Source organism: Leptonotus elevatus, chromosome 17, assembly GCF_054856555.1.
Source record: "Leptonotus elevatus isolate MCC_2025b chromosome 17, RoL_Lele_1.0, whole genome shotgun sequence".
Lineage (NCBI taxonomy): Eukaryota > Metazoa > Chordata > Actinopteri > Syngnathiformes > Syngnathidae > Leptonotus > Leptonotus elevatus.
Genome location: NC_141255.1, coordinates 6018929 through 6031217, shown reverse-complemented (window position 1 = coordinate 6031217; position 12289 = coordinate 6018929). Strand labels below are relative to the sequence as shown.

The 12289-nt window shown below is 43.1% G+C and overlaps 2 protein-coding genes across 3 annotated transcripts in view; both read right to left on the bottom strand.

Annotated features, from left to right (window-relative positions):
- Positions 1–243: 243 nt before the first annotated feature.
- On the bottom strand, positions 244–7073 carry rcor2 (REST corepressor 2). Its single transcript, XM_086060242.1, has 14 exons — positions 6855–7073; positions 5492–5638; positions 4440–4496; positions 4115–4189; positions 3988–4040; positions 3744–3905; positions 3135–3259; positions 3006–3072; positions 2695–2934; positions 2547–2624; positions 2404–2461; positions 2163–2230; positions 1938–2087; positions 244–1810 (listed from the first exon to the last, which is right to left on the bottom strand). Exons 2-14 carry the CDS (start codon positions 5613–5615, stop codon positions 1472–1474), a joined length of 1596 nt encoding a protein of 531 aa, XP_085916368.1. The 5' UTR covers positions 5616–5638; positions 6855–7073; the 3' UTR covers positions 244–1471.
- Positions 7074–8040: 967 nt separating this feature from the next.
- The window catches only part of LOC147159468 (protein phosphatase 3 catalytic subunit alpha), a 47321-nt gene continuing 43072 nt past the window's right edge, over positions 8041–12289 (bottom strand). For both annotated transcript variants that reach the window (XM_086058562.1, XM_086058563.1), the window contains one exon: positions 8041–9684. In XM_086058562.1, coding sequence (XP_085914688.1) covers positions 9470–9684 — 215 coding nt within the window. In that variant the 3' untranslated portion in view covers positions 8041–9469. The remainder of the gene's footprint in view (positions 9685–12289) is intronic.

Below are 12289 nucleotides of genomic sequence, written 5' to 3'. Positions count from 1 at the left end.
CAGACGAGAATCCGTGCAGTTACAAGTGAACTACCCTCCAAATGATAAAAGCATAATAGGCAACGTAAGCGCACTGACGACTTGAGCAGTTGTGAGCAAAGCTCGTCATCTGCAATCGTTAGAATAGAGTGAGTCTGTAATGTCCGTCTCAAATTCCTCTACTCTGTGTACAATAGAACTACAGGGTTATATATAGTTTTACATGCAACAAACAAATCCAATGATTAATATAGGAAACTAAACTGTGGTAATTTCTTTATTCTAGAAAAACAAACACATGGAAACGTAGAACAATTTCTCACGAACACGCCGTTTTTTGAAATGAAAAGTAAACTTAAGAAGGGAATCAAAGCCAAACGTGTATAGAATAGAAGCGACTTGAGATCCCAGTAGCGGCCCTATACCGTGCTCTGGCAGGATAGTCCTTAGTCGGCCAAACATGCTACCAATGAAAATTAAATGCAACAATTTGGACAAGGTTCCTGTATCAAAACACATTAGCAGCTGTCATGAGAAAGTCAAAGTCTTTTTTTTTTTTTTTTCCATATTTGTGCTTTTAAAGCGAGAACTGACTTTGGCTGAATAAATTGTAGGAGACGAGGTAAGACGACTCACAACTCAAGTCACACACAAAAGGCTCCTTAGTGCTTCGTCAATAATAATAATAAACCTAAACTATTATCTACCGAAGAGCTCAGAAGTGAAAGATCCAAATGTCTAGTGAAAAACAACAACACTCCAGTTCAGACCAGTAGGACATGGGTGCAAGAAGAGGGAGCTTAACTTCAATGCTCTTCTTTTTCTCCACAACCTATTTTCTGAAAAGTTTCCCCTCAGCTATTCAAAACTGGTCAACATTGTACCTGCTTTTTTTTCCTCTTTGAGGGTTCCACTTGTAAAGCAAAAGCTGTTCATACTGCAAGGGGTTTGATAGTGTTTGGTGAGCTATTAAATATGTGTTGAATAACAGTGGTCTGGAGGTAGGTGTAAGAGTGCAGGTATAATACAAACACTTAAGAGCTGACATTTTGGACTACAGTGCTCACAAGATGCTGTGAAAACATTTTGTGTGGCTCAAGGGTTGCAAATTTCCAAAGTGGGAAACTTTCCATTGGAACTAATGGGGATAAACCTGGAAAAAAAATTCAAAATGGAAGGTTGGCTCCAAAGATGTCTTCTTTTTTTTTTATATTTTTGCATAATGCTGAGTAAGTAAAATATTTACTCAGAAGATAATTTAAAGAAAAATAAAAGAACACCAACTGGTGAAAAGAAAAGAGTTCTGTTGTGGTGTGTGTGAGAAAAGAAAATATTTATGCTCTAATGTGAAATCTCTCTCATTCTCAATCCTCATTAATTGCCCATAGAAAGTTTCCAATTTGGAATATTTCCAACGTAACTTCCCATGTAAAATTCCCCGAAACTTTCTGGAAATGAACTGAAAATGTTCGACCCTTTTTCGTTTCTTCTCCTAATGCGAGTTGGCCTGCTCCACCTTGATCCCCACCAGTGACGGTGGCATCTGCATGGCGGCGCAAGGCAAAGAGCTTGGAGGAGAAGCCCGGAGGCCGGAGCCACCGGAGGAAGTGACGGCGGGCCGGATGAGGGGCGGCGGCGGGTGGTTGTGTGGGGCCCGGTTCTGCAGGGGGCGGGTCTGCAGCGGCGGGGGCTGGCGCAGGAGGCTGGGTGGTGCAGAGGGCGGCGCCGGGCGCAGCAGCGGGGGAGGCTGGGACAGGGACGAGGGGGTCTGGGTGGAGGAGTGGGGTGAGGAGCTCCCGGTTGCGTCTGGAGGGGAGTCCTCCAACTTGACCTTGAGAAGAAAAGGAAAGGAAACAACAATACAATGAATTTAATGCCCGGGGACGTTATACGCTGGCAAAGATGGTATGTGTACTTCTTTTTGATGACTTCCCCCCCCCCCAGTGGCAATTCCTCACCTCTTCCTCCTCTGCTCCCCCTTCTGACGGGGCCACAATCTCCTCACCGTCTCTCCTCAGGTCCTGGGTGGCCACCTGCTCGGTGGCCCACTCCCTCAGCACCTCATCCAGGTTGAACCTGCGGCGGTAGCTCACGAAGAAGGAACTCACCTGCGAGCGTGGGACAGAACAAGCAGTGAAGGTTGTGTCAGGTGGAGAACAAGTGTGGGGGGGTGGGGGCCTCACCTGAGGGGACGTCTTGTTTCCGATCACTTCGGCAATGGCTGTGAAGTCTTTGCCATAACGGCGGATTGCTGAAAGGGAGGCATGAGGAAGAACACCGGAATTGACACATGCGCACACATTGTTTTTAATGCACGTTTCTACTTCATGTTAACATACAAATGGAAACTCCATAGGCACAAAGGCTAACAGTTAGCATCTATGTGTTGTTGTTAAGAGAATACTCATTTCGCCTCATCCTCACCTTTCACAGCCATCAGTTGCTCCTCTGTAGTCCAGCGAGCGTTCATCTTGGGGGTGGGCTGCAAAAGAGAAGCGCGTCGGGGTTAGGAGGAAATGGTGACATCCTCTCAGCAGGGTGTGGCGAGGGGGAGGGGCAAATAGTACCTCAGGAGGTCTGAACGTGTCGACGCCTTCATTCAGACTCAGTTTCAAACTACTGTTGCTCTGTTTAATACTTTGGACCTGAAAGAGGACGTCAAGAGTCTGTTTAATTGGCACACAGACGGACACGGAGATCCAGGACGTCTGTCACCTGTCGCTTGAGTGACACCAGCTGCGCGTCCAGCTGCCTTGTCGTCAGCACGCCCGAGTCGTGCGAGGCCGACAGCGACGTGATGTCGGCCTGCTCCAGGTGCATGCCCTTAGGCGGCCGGCGGCGCGCTCGGAGCGGGTGGTGGCGGTACTGAGCCCCGACGTTCTCCTTCTTGATCAGGCCCGAGCGACCGGGGATGACCTTGTCCGAGGCGGCGCTGTTGGAGTTCTGTTTGGCCGCCTGTGCGGACACGGGATCTCGCTTGGTATACTCGCTTGGTGGTGTGCCATGAGATTTATTTTTTTGCTCACCTCCTTCTTAGCGACAAGCTCAAAGTCACTGTCGCTGCCGGGATCTCCTTCCTCCACCTCATCATTGCTACATTTGAAGAAAGTTCATTGAGCTTTTTGTTGTTGATCAAAAACGCCGTTTGTTCTCACCTATCATCTTTCTCCCTCTTGCTGACCAGCCTCCTGGCCTGGCGGTCCATAACGGAGGTTCTGGTTCTCGTCTTCTTCCAGCTGTAGTAGTACTTCACCAGACTGGAGATCAGCTTGTCTGGAAGCTAAAAACACAAAATTGTTCAATGTTAATAAGGGATTTCGTGAATGTCAAATGTTTGCAAGTAAATGAATATTAACTCATTTACTGCGATTGACGGCTATAGACGTCAAAAATTCATTTGAACAATTTCTATTAGTTTAACATATTTTTCCACTTCTGTTAACAAGAGTATGAACACCTAGAAAAAAAAGTATTGAACATTTAGAACAGATATAAAATTTGTGATTAATTGTGAGTTAACTATTGGAAGTCACGCGATTAATTACAATTAAAACATTTAATCGCCTGACGCCCCTAATTTTTAACAATCTTTTCTTTCTTTTTCCCCCCTCAAAAAAGATTATTAAAAAAATGTGTAGGTTTTCATACTCTTAACAAAAGTGATTATTTTTTTAACTAATAGAAATAGTTCAAATGAATTTTTGACGTTTATAGGCGTCAATGGCAGTGAATGAGTTAATGCGTCACGTCACGTGGTGTCTCACCATCTGCTGTATGCGGTGGAAGCTCTTGCCGTGGAAGCTGAAGGCCTGCTCGAACAGCACTTTGTCCTCCACCGTCCATTCGTCGGGGAACGGCGTGAAGTTGGCCAAGTCGGCCAGCGAGCGCTCCACGTCGTGCTTGTGCCACAGCAGCATGCCCAGGGCCTGGCGGCAGCGTTTACGTATTGCACTTTGGCGCTCACGCATTCTCTGATACAACAGTTAACCGCAGTCCGGTCTACTCTACCTGCTCCATGTTGTAGCCATGTTTCTCCTTGGCCATCAGGATGTATTCGTCCACTGCACGTGACAACGTAACGAGCGTCACCAAGCGTTACGATCGGGCGGTATGAGGTCAAAGTGCGAGTACGTACACATTGCATCCGACAGCTGACTGTTGGGACACCAGACCAACATGCTCCTCTGGTCCTTCTCATTATAACGGCTGTCTGCAATTGAAAGCAGATTTCAAGACACTGAGAAAAGAGGTTTTGACGATCAACGCACAACACAGTCATGACATCCGTCAGTTTTAGGAATGTCAACTTCCCCCATTGAAATGAATTGATATGCTATCAATCTTGGCTTTTGGCTACTAATCATCTGTCACGGTTCTGAATACCATTTTGTGGTATACCTAGTAGCAAGTGATGTCACGCCTGGGGTAGTATGATTGAGTGTTTTTTTTTTTAATTTTACCTGGTTTGAAATCCGGGATCTGGGCCTGGTAGTCTCCTCCCACTCGAATCATGCTGTCTGTGGAAAAGTGAGATAACAAAAAGGAAGACCTTAGGGGAAGATGTGGGCGTGTTAGACAACACGACCGCCGTTCAACATGCAGCCGAGCGGGACAGACAGGATTGTGAAAAGACAGACATGACACAGAAAAACGAATGCATTATAAAACATGACACTGTCTCAGTGGGTCGACCTATTTTTGTTTATATCCAAATAAACTCAAATTCTGGTCAAGCCAAGTTTACATTTGTTTTCAGGACCTGACCGATTTTAGGCCTTTTCAAAAATACTAATCGGCTGGAGTTTTGCTGATTAATCACTGATAAAATCGTAATTTCTTATGAAACATTCAATGCGGTTCCGCGGGTGTGGGGCAGCTGACATCTTTTCCATCCTCTCTATGCCCATTCAAACACAATGTATACGTTATATGTTTATAAGGTTTAAATTTATGCTTAGTATGCATTACGGGTGTTAAAATTGCCATTAAAGGGAAATGCCACATTGGGATGTATAGATCTTTCTTTAAAATGTTCCGTCATTGTGTTTTGGGGATCAATTTTATGTATAAAATGTATTTGTAGTATCGGTGACTATTCAATACTTGAGTACTTGTACTGGTGTTGGCCCAAAAAAAAAAAAAAGAAGGCCCAATCAGGGATTTTCCTGGTTAAATAAATAAATTAAATAAATAATGTTTCCATGTTTTTGTATTTCTCTGTTGCAGTTGTATCTGCTTGTAAGTCATGTCTTTCTTACTGCAAGCATTAAGAGACCATTTAAAAAAGCTATTATATATTTTTTTTTATTAAATAACCAGCTCAATAATTTGCAATGGCTACACAAAAAAAATCTATAATCAGTCGGCGTCATATCTTTCTGTGGTCTTTTTTTAATACTAGTATTATGAAGAAATTGCACTTCCCTAACATGGATGACACAATGTGAATTCAAGCCATTGCATCACACGCGTGAGCGTGAGTGTGAGTGTGTGTGTTTGTGTGTGTGTGGACCGTGAGCGTGCTCCTCATCGCTGCTCTCCTCCTCCGAATGCGGCTGGCTGTTGCCGTTGGTTACCGTCTTGGCTCGGCTTCTGGACAGGACGCCGGCCCCAGAGCGCTCCATCACCGAGGGCATGGCTTTGCGAGACACCGCAGACCCTGCACACAACCACGTGTTAACACGCTTCACTTGTATTTTAACTCTTTGAAGGTTTAAAACAAATGTTTGAATTGTTGCACTAAATGTTCCCCCCCTTTTATTTCTTTTTTTTTTTTTCAAAAACGTTAAATTCTACATGGATATTTCGATTTTTTTGAAGTGATACTTCATATTAAGAGTTTGATAACCGTCAGACCAAAACATGTAGACCAGCAGCCACATGACATGTCAAGACGAGGGGGAAAAAGTGCACAATGCGCAGCAGCCTTGTTATGCTTTCAAGCCTTCCTCCGGCTCATAGGTCACATGAGGACACTAGCATCCAAACAACTCAAATTTAGAATGGGTGGGGAATAAGCACTACTGTGCCTAACTTCCCCCAGTTTGCTTGCACCTCAAAAAGTGTTTAAAAACGAAATGTAGGACAATGCGAGGCTCTCTGAGGGGGTCTTTGTCTCTCGTGATATCCCCCCTCCCCACGCAACCCCCCAACTGCAACAGCTGTCCTGACGACCCGAGTAATACTTCAAAATCGACATTTACGACGTTTCAGACGATGTTTACGGCTGGGGGAATGACGAATCTAAAGACATTTTTTAAATTTTATTTTTTTAAAGTGAGTTAATGCGGTAGCCTCGGTCATCCCGATGGTAGCATCGAGCACAATGATCAATACAATATTCATTGAAATTTGATTATTTATATACAAGACGTGATGTCAAGGTTTTAAGTGTTGTTTTAACCGCAATTATGTGTCTTCTTTGCCCCCGCAATAACGCCGAATGTACTAATTAGTTAGGGTGCCGAATGTCGATAAAGCGAATGATAAACAAATTAAGCCATAAAGCATTTTAACAATGAAAAAAATGCTTTGTTTTTGTTATTGTGTCAAACACAAATCCGCCCCTTTTGTTTTCAGCAAGCTGAACGTCGCCCCGGCAGCGACCGACTCTCGTGGAAGTCATAAAAAAGTATTATTATTTTTCCTGACACAATAACTCATTTTATTTCCCTTTCGCGGTGTTACGTCGCCTCGTAAAAAGTGGATATATATTTCAAAAGTGAAGCCGCAACCTCCTTCCAAGTGCGGTGTGTGTGCGTATCCAAACAGAGTTGGGACGCTAGCGTTAGCCACTTAGCTCGTTGAGGCTAGCAGCACCTCCGCGTTACATTAGTAACGTTTACTCCGAGTTGCGAGTCAACATAACGTTGTACCTTGCGTGCCTCGTTCCTCTGCCGAGCCTCAAACTTATATATATCTCCCTCTTTCACGGTGGCTTTGATAATCTCCTCTGGTGCGCCAAAAATAAAGTCTTATTTCCCAAATGACGCTTTAATTCCTCCAATTGAGTACAATGAAGTGAAACGGCGGCGTGGAGCACAAATGGAAGCAGCCGGCGAGCCGTACAGCTCCTTAGGAATTGGGAGGTGCGCATCCGCCGCCGGTGCCTCTCCCAGGCTCCAGCTTCGCCATTTGGACTGAAAAAGTAGTTCGGGGTAAAAGTCGCTAATTGTCGCCCATTCGGCTTGAATGATGACAGTGTTTATGTATGTTAAAATGCAAGGATGTGCGTTGTAGACTTTTTTGCACACAAACAAAACCATCAACTGGGTACTATTTGCCGGTGTGTCCGCGGAGGGATGCGTCAAGTGTGCATCTCTGTGCCGAGGCAGGCTGTCCAGACTTGCACTGATGTATGCACGGTGGGGGCCGGGGAGCGTGTGGGGGCCGGGGAGCGTGTGGGGGCCGGGGAGCGTGCGGGTGCCGGGGAGCGTGCGTGCACGTGTGAGGATTGAAAGGGGGGGGGGGGGTGTTCACACACACTATGAAGCAGCGAGAAGAATAAACAGTTTTATGATTCACGCCTAATTTCAATTAGTGGCTTCTTGCTGCCTTTGTGCTGTCTCACACTTGATGCTGGAACACACACACACACTCTCTCTCATTTAAGCATGATACACACTTGCAGATACTGCCATACTTGTAGACACACTGTCACACTCGTTTATTCTCCATGAGGCCTTTCCCTCTCATCCTCCATCCATGTTCCTGTTGCCTTGTCACTCCCCAGGCCTTCTTTCCCCTCCCCCCCTATTCCAACCCAGTGCTGCTTCTTTCCTCTTCCCTCCATCTCACCTCCTGCTCTCATTAGTCAAGTCCAGGATGCTCCAGCATTCCTCCTCCTCGAACATAGATTCACACGTGACGGATTGAAGTCTTCCTGGTTGCTCTCAGTAACGTGGGTGTTAAGTGACTTTCGATGTGCAGGCAAATGTGAGTTGTAAATAAGATAAAATGATGTATTTTTTCAGAGCGCCCCCTGGTGGAGAGTGTTGGAATTTATCTCGACTATTGCAAGCCCCTTGAGCATGATCAAAATGCAAAACGAGCACAACAGGATTGTTCAAGTTGAAATTCATGCACATTTTTATTGAACAGTTATATAAAATACTAATTTTTCATAGTTGCAAGTGCATGCCTCATCTGCCAACAGTTTCGAAGTTAAATTACAAAAAGCAAGGCTTCATGTTGTGTAGTGAATTACTTGGGCACTTAAGCAGTTTCTTAAAAAAGATCAATATATTTTTGTTTAAAGTATTGAGCAGTATCAAACCTGTAACTGATATACAAAGCAGAGTTCCAAATAATAATAATAATAATAATGATTAGGATATAAGGACCAAATGACAATTTCTGTGGCACATTTACAAAACTGAACAAAAGCCATAAAAAAAAAATAATTGAAACCTGTTATATGACACCAATGGCTAATCATGCATTTTTGAGCTCCACATTGTAACCACACACCTCACAAGAATTGTCAAACATGCTTAATTGGACTGTGTGCACGTACAAGCGCCGCTTAAAAACAGGAGTTGTTGTCATCTTAAAAAAGAAGGCATAGCGCATTGTGGTGTTCATTGAAAATATGCAGGTAAATGTTTCCAGTATATGTTCACTAAAGAGCAATATAGTTCAAATATTTATATTTCCGATCTTCTTCTTCAGTTCTTTGACTTTTATAAAACATGCATAGGCAGACACTGTATTCTTTTTTTCTTTTTACACAATATAGGTTTTCTATTCTTACTTTGTTCGTAATACTTAAAAAGAGAAAATGAACACTCATTTCCAGCAAGCCTCAATAAATCTAACCTTCCCTTCCAAAAAAAAGAGACAAACAAATAAACATATTAGCAAATGATAGGTAAATGTAAATTCCAGTTATGAAACTCAAGAAAATAGGTATTCATTATCGAGTTGTTTAGCCATAATACAGAAGAAAAAATAAATCAGGTCAAAGCACACACCAAAAGAACCTGAGGTAAGCGTAATATGTACATAACCATAAAACGTTCCATTATTTGGCATTTCCACAACATTCTTTTTAAGACTGCCTAATTCATTTCAGAGCTATTTTATAAGAGGAGGAAAAAAAAAGAACAACAAAAAAAATCAATAAATAGTTCTTACTTAGTTTGTACACCCTTACATTTTTAAAAACGGCATCTCATGTTCTGTCCTTTTTAGTGCTGTGTTCTTGTAAACGTACAATAGTTAGTAAGAAGATAAATGAGCAAGGGTCAAAAGAAATGAAAGAAATAGCCATCCTTATGCATCTCTCTCTCTCACACATACCGCGTGCGGAGTGGCGTGTGACCGAGCGTGCACGAGGGCGCGTCCCGCCGCTTTTAGCAATAACTTAGCAGATTTGACTAATAATTCCAAGGCATATCCAAAGACTAGCAAGTGACATGACACCCCCCTCCCCAGTGTGACCCATACATGCCTGACCCCCGCTTCCCCAATCCGCTCTCTTCCCACCCTTCTACTGGATGCCTTCGCCGCCGCCGCTGGTGCTGGTGCTTTCTTTGCTGCTGTCCGTGCCGTTGGTCTCCGAGGACAGCGCCTTGTTGAGGGAGTTGAGGCTGGCGTCGGAGGGCAGCGTGTCCCGCCGCGGCGGCATCCTCTCGTTGATGCGATCCAGGCCCTTGGCCTCCTCGAAACTGGTGATCTTGTGCTGAGGCGAGAAGCCCTTGATGGCTGGGGAGAAAAAAAAGACGGCCGGCTGTGACTTCCGGAGAGGGAAAAGTGAAAGAACGCCACAAAATGGACTCAGGGTAGTGACATCATCCCACCTGCACCGATTGGAACATTCCCTTTAGACCTGTTCATAATTTTTTTTTTTTCACAATACAGGGAGTCCTCGAGTTACGTCGTACGCAACCGACGTCGTTTTGACTTTACGGCACCCGTGCCTCGTCCGTACCACATTCTTTTTCGTTAATTTCTCACAGTAATTACGCCATTTTAAAGTTATTTAAAGTTATGTTGTTGTTACCTCCAGCAACGGACGTCCATCAGCAGGTCAACTCGCCATCAGGCGCGTCACGTTTCCGTGTTTAAGTTGCCATTAGCTGCGATTTACCGTCCGTCAGCAACGAATGTCCGTGCGGAGACACGAAATAGTGGTTCCGGTTCTTTCTGGTTGTGCATATGTTTTTTTTAAATGACTGTACACGATATTTTGATGTAACTATCAACTTTAACGGTGAAATCCGACTTAAGTAAAAATCCGGGTAGCATTGCCAGCATAGGAACGGAAATTGTCCGCAACTCAAGGACTCACTGTGCATGCCGGGGTAGTTCCCAGTGGCAAAAAGTGATTTTGCCCGTCTTGGCCATCATCATGTGACTACGGTGGCCGACAAGAGTAAACGTGCCGCAAAACCCCAAACAGCTTAACACAGAAAACAAATACAACAGAAAAAGGCGGCAGGAGAAAAGTGCTGCAACCACAGAAAGAAAGCACAAGCAAAAAAGCGAATAAAAAGAAAAATGCCTTAAATCCCCAAAACACGCAAAACCCCAAAACAAGTGAAGGAGAAGCAAAAAAAAAAAAAGGCTGCAAATTTAGTCCGCAAAACGGTTGTTAACGAAATGAAATAAAAGCAAAAGTATTTTCCAAAAACAATAACAAACTACATTTTATGTTTATAAAACTAACTAAAAAAAACTAATTAAGTTACAGCCAAAATTACTTTTATTTTTGACGTTTGGGATTTGTTTTTAATTTTATTCCACAATACTTAGTGACCTTTTTTTATTTTTTATTTTTTATTTTTTAAATCTTGCACTCCACAAATACTCCATATGTTAAAAAAACTACAATACAAAGTAATAAAAGCTAAACTAAAACAAAGCATTTTGAAAAAAAAAAAAAAAAAACTAGTGTTTTGTAACTAGTGTTTTGAGCAAGGGACTAGTATCACTGTATTGTAAAATAAACCAGCCAAGTGTAAAAAAAACAAAAGGGGGGGGGGTGTACTTCCATTTTGCGAAGTGAATTTGCAGCACATTCTGGGGTTTTGTGTATTTTCCGCATTTCTCTTTTGCATTTGTTTTATGGGTTTGCGTGTTTTTGGTTTTGCATCAATTCTCTGTTTGCAGCGTTTGATCTTGTCGGGCACCAAATGGGAAAACCTCGGAATGTTCTGAACTCCTGTTTTCATGCCAGTGTAGAATAAATAATGGCCACAGGTGTCATGTCGTACTTCTCGATGTGACTGAATTGGAATTGACCATGGAGCCCATTTGAAGCGGGTTTGATGCTTGGACAGAAAAAAAAAAAAAATAAAATAAAATTCAAAAGTGTAACAGGACGGACAAGAGGATTTGGAAATCCCTCTATGAGCGCTACGTCGGGGCCGTCTGGCGTCAGGGTGAACAGGCTGCCTTTTGTGAGCATTTTGAGGTGACGCGTGGATGATTTTAGAGCGCTGCTCATTTCCAAAAAGGCGCCCGAAGACCCAGAAGAGTCCAGACGGAACCCGATACGTCACAGGTTGGAAAAAGAAAAACAAAAATGAAAAGAGGGAGGGGTAATCGTCTGAGACGAAGACGAGAGGAAAGAAACGAGTCGTGGAGCCCACTGAGACGTTCACGTCCACAAACTGGAACCACGTTGAGACTTGAGCTCACGTACAAAAGACACTACAGAGGAACTCGGGGTGCTAAACACTTGGCTCGTCTGCTTGGAGCATGCAGCAATTTGGGTTCGTCGGGTGAGGAACAATAACGTGAAATCTTTTACAGGGGGGGGGGGGGGGGTGTAGATGAGTCAAATCATTTTTTTTAAAGTCTTAAAATTTTATGACGTCCATCATTCGTCAATCCTCCTCAAAGTGTCTAACAACGGAAAGCCGTTTGAGCATTAATTGATGTCTACTCACTACTAGTGAAATACTGAATGTTAACTACTAGAATTTTAAGACACTGCGGGTACTAGTAAGCAGCAGTTTTGTCTCACTAATAACTAGAGCTGTCAAACGATTACATTTTTTTAAGCAGATTAATCACATCTTAGAATTTTGATGAATCACGCTTAATTAAAAAAAAGCCTTTTTTTTTATCAACATTTTTTGCTCACCAAATTTAAAGAGCATCTGTTATGTCAATTTTTCCGACATTTACCTGTAATGTTATGAGGACGTCTTTAATTTTTTTTTATCATCCTCCTCTTTTTCTAATCAGTTATTACTTGCAAAATTTTAAATGGAAAAAAAAATGACCTCAATAATTTGACATAAACAAGTATTCTGAATGTCACACGTAAACATTTATTAAATGCTTTACTTCAATGTATGTA

What these genes read in the sequence shown, in the direction of transcription:
- rcor2 (XM_086060242.1), bottom strand. Translation starts at nt 5,615, where the DNA reads ATGCCCTCGGTGATGGAGCGCTCTGGGGCCGGCGTCCTGTCCAGAAGC. An exon ending in TCAGCTGTCGGATGCAATGT is followed by an intron (nt 4,041 to 4,114) that starts GTACGTACTCGC and finishes TGTCACGTGCAG; the next exon opens with TGGACGAATACATCCTGATG. An exon ending in AGCTTGTCGCTAAGAAGGAG is followed by an intron (nt 2,935 to 3,005) that starts GTGAGCAAAAAA and finishes GTGTCCGCACAG; the next exon opens with GCGGCCAAACAGAACTCCAA.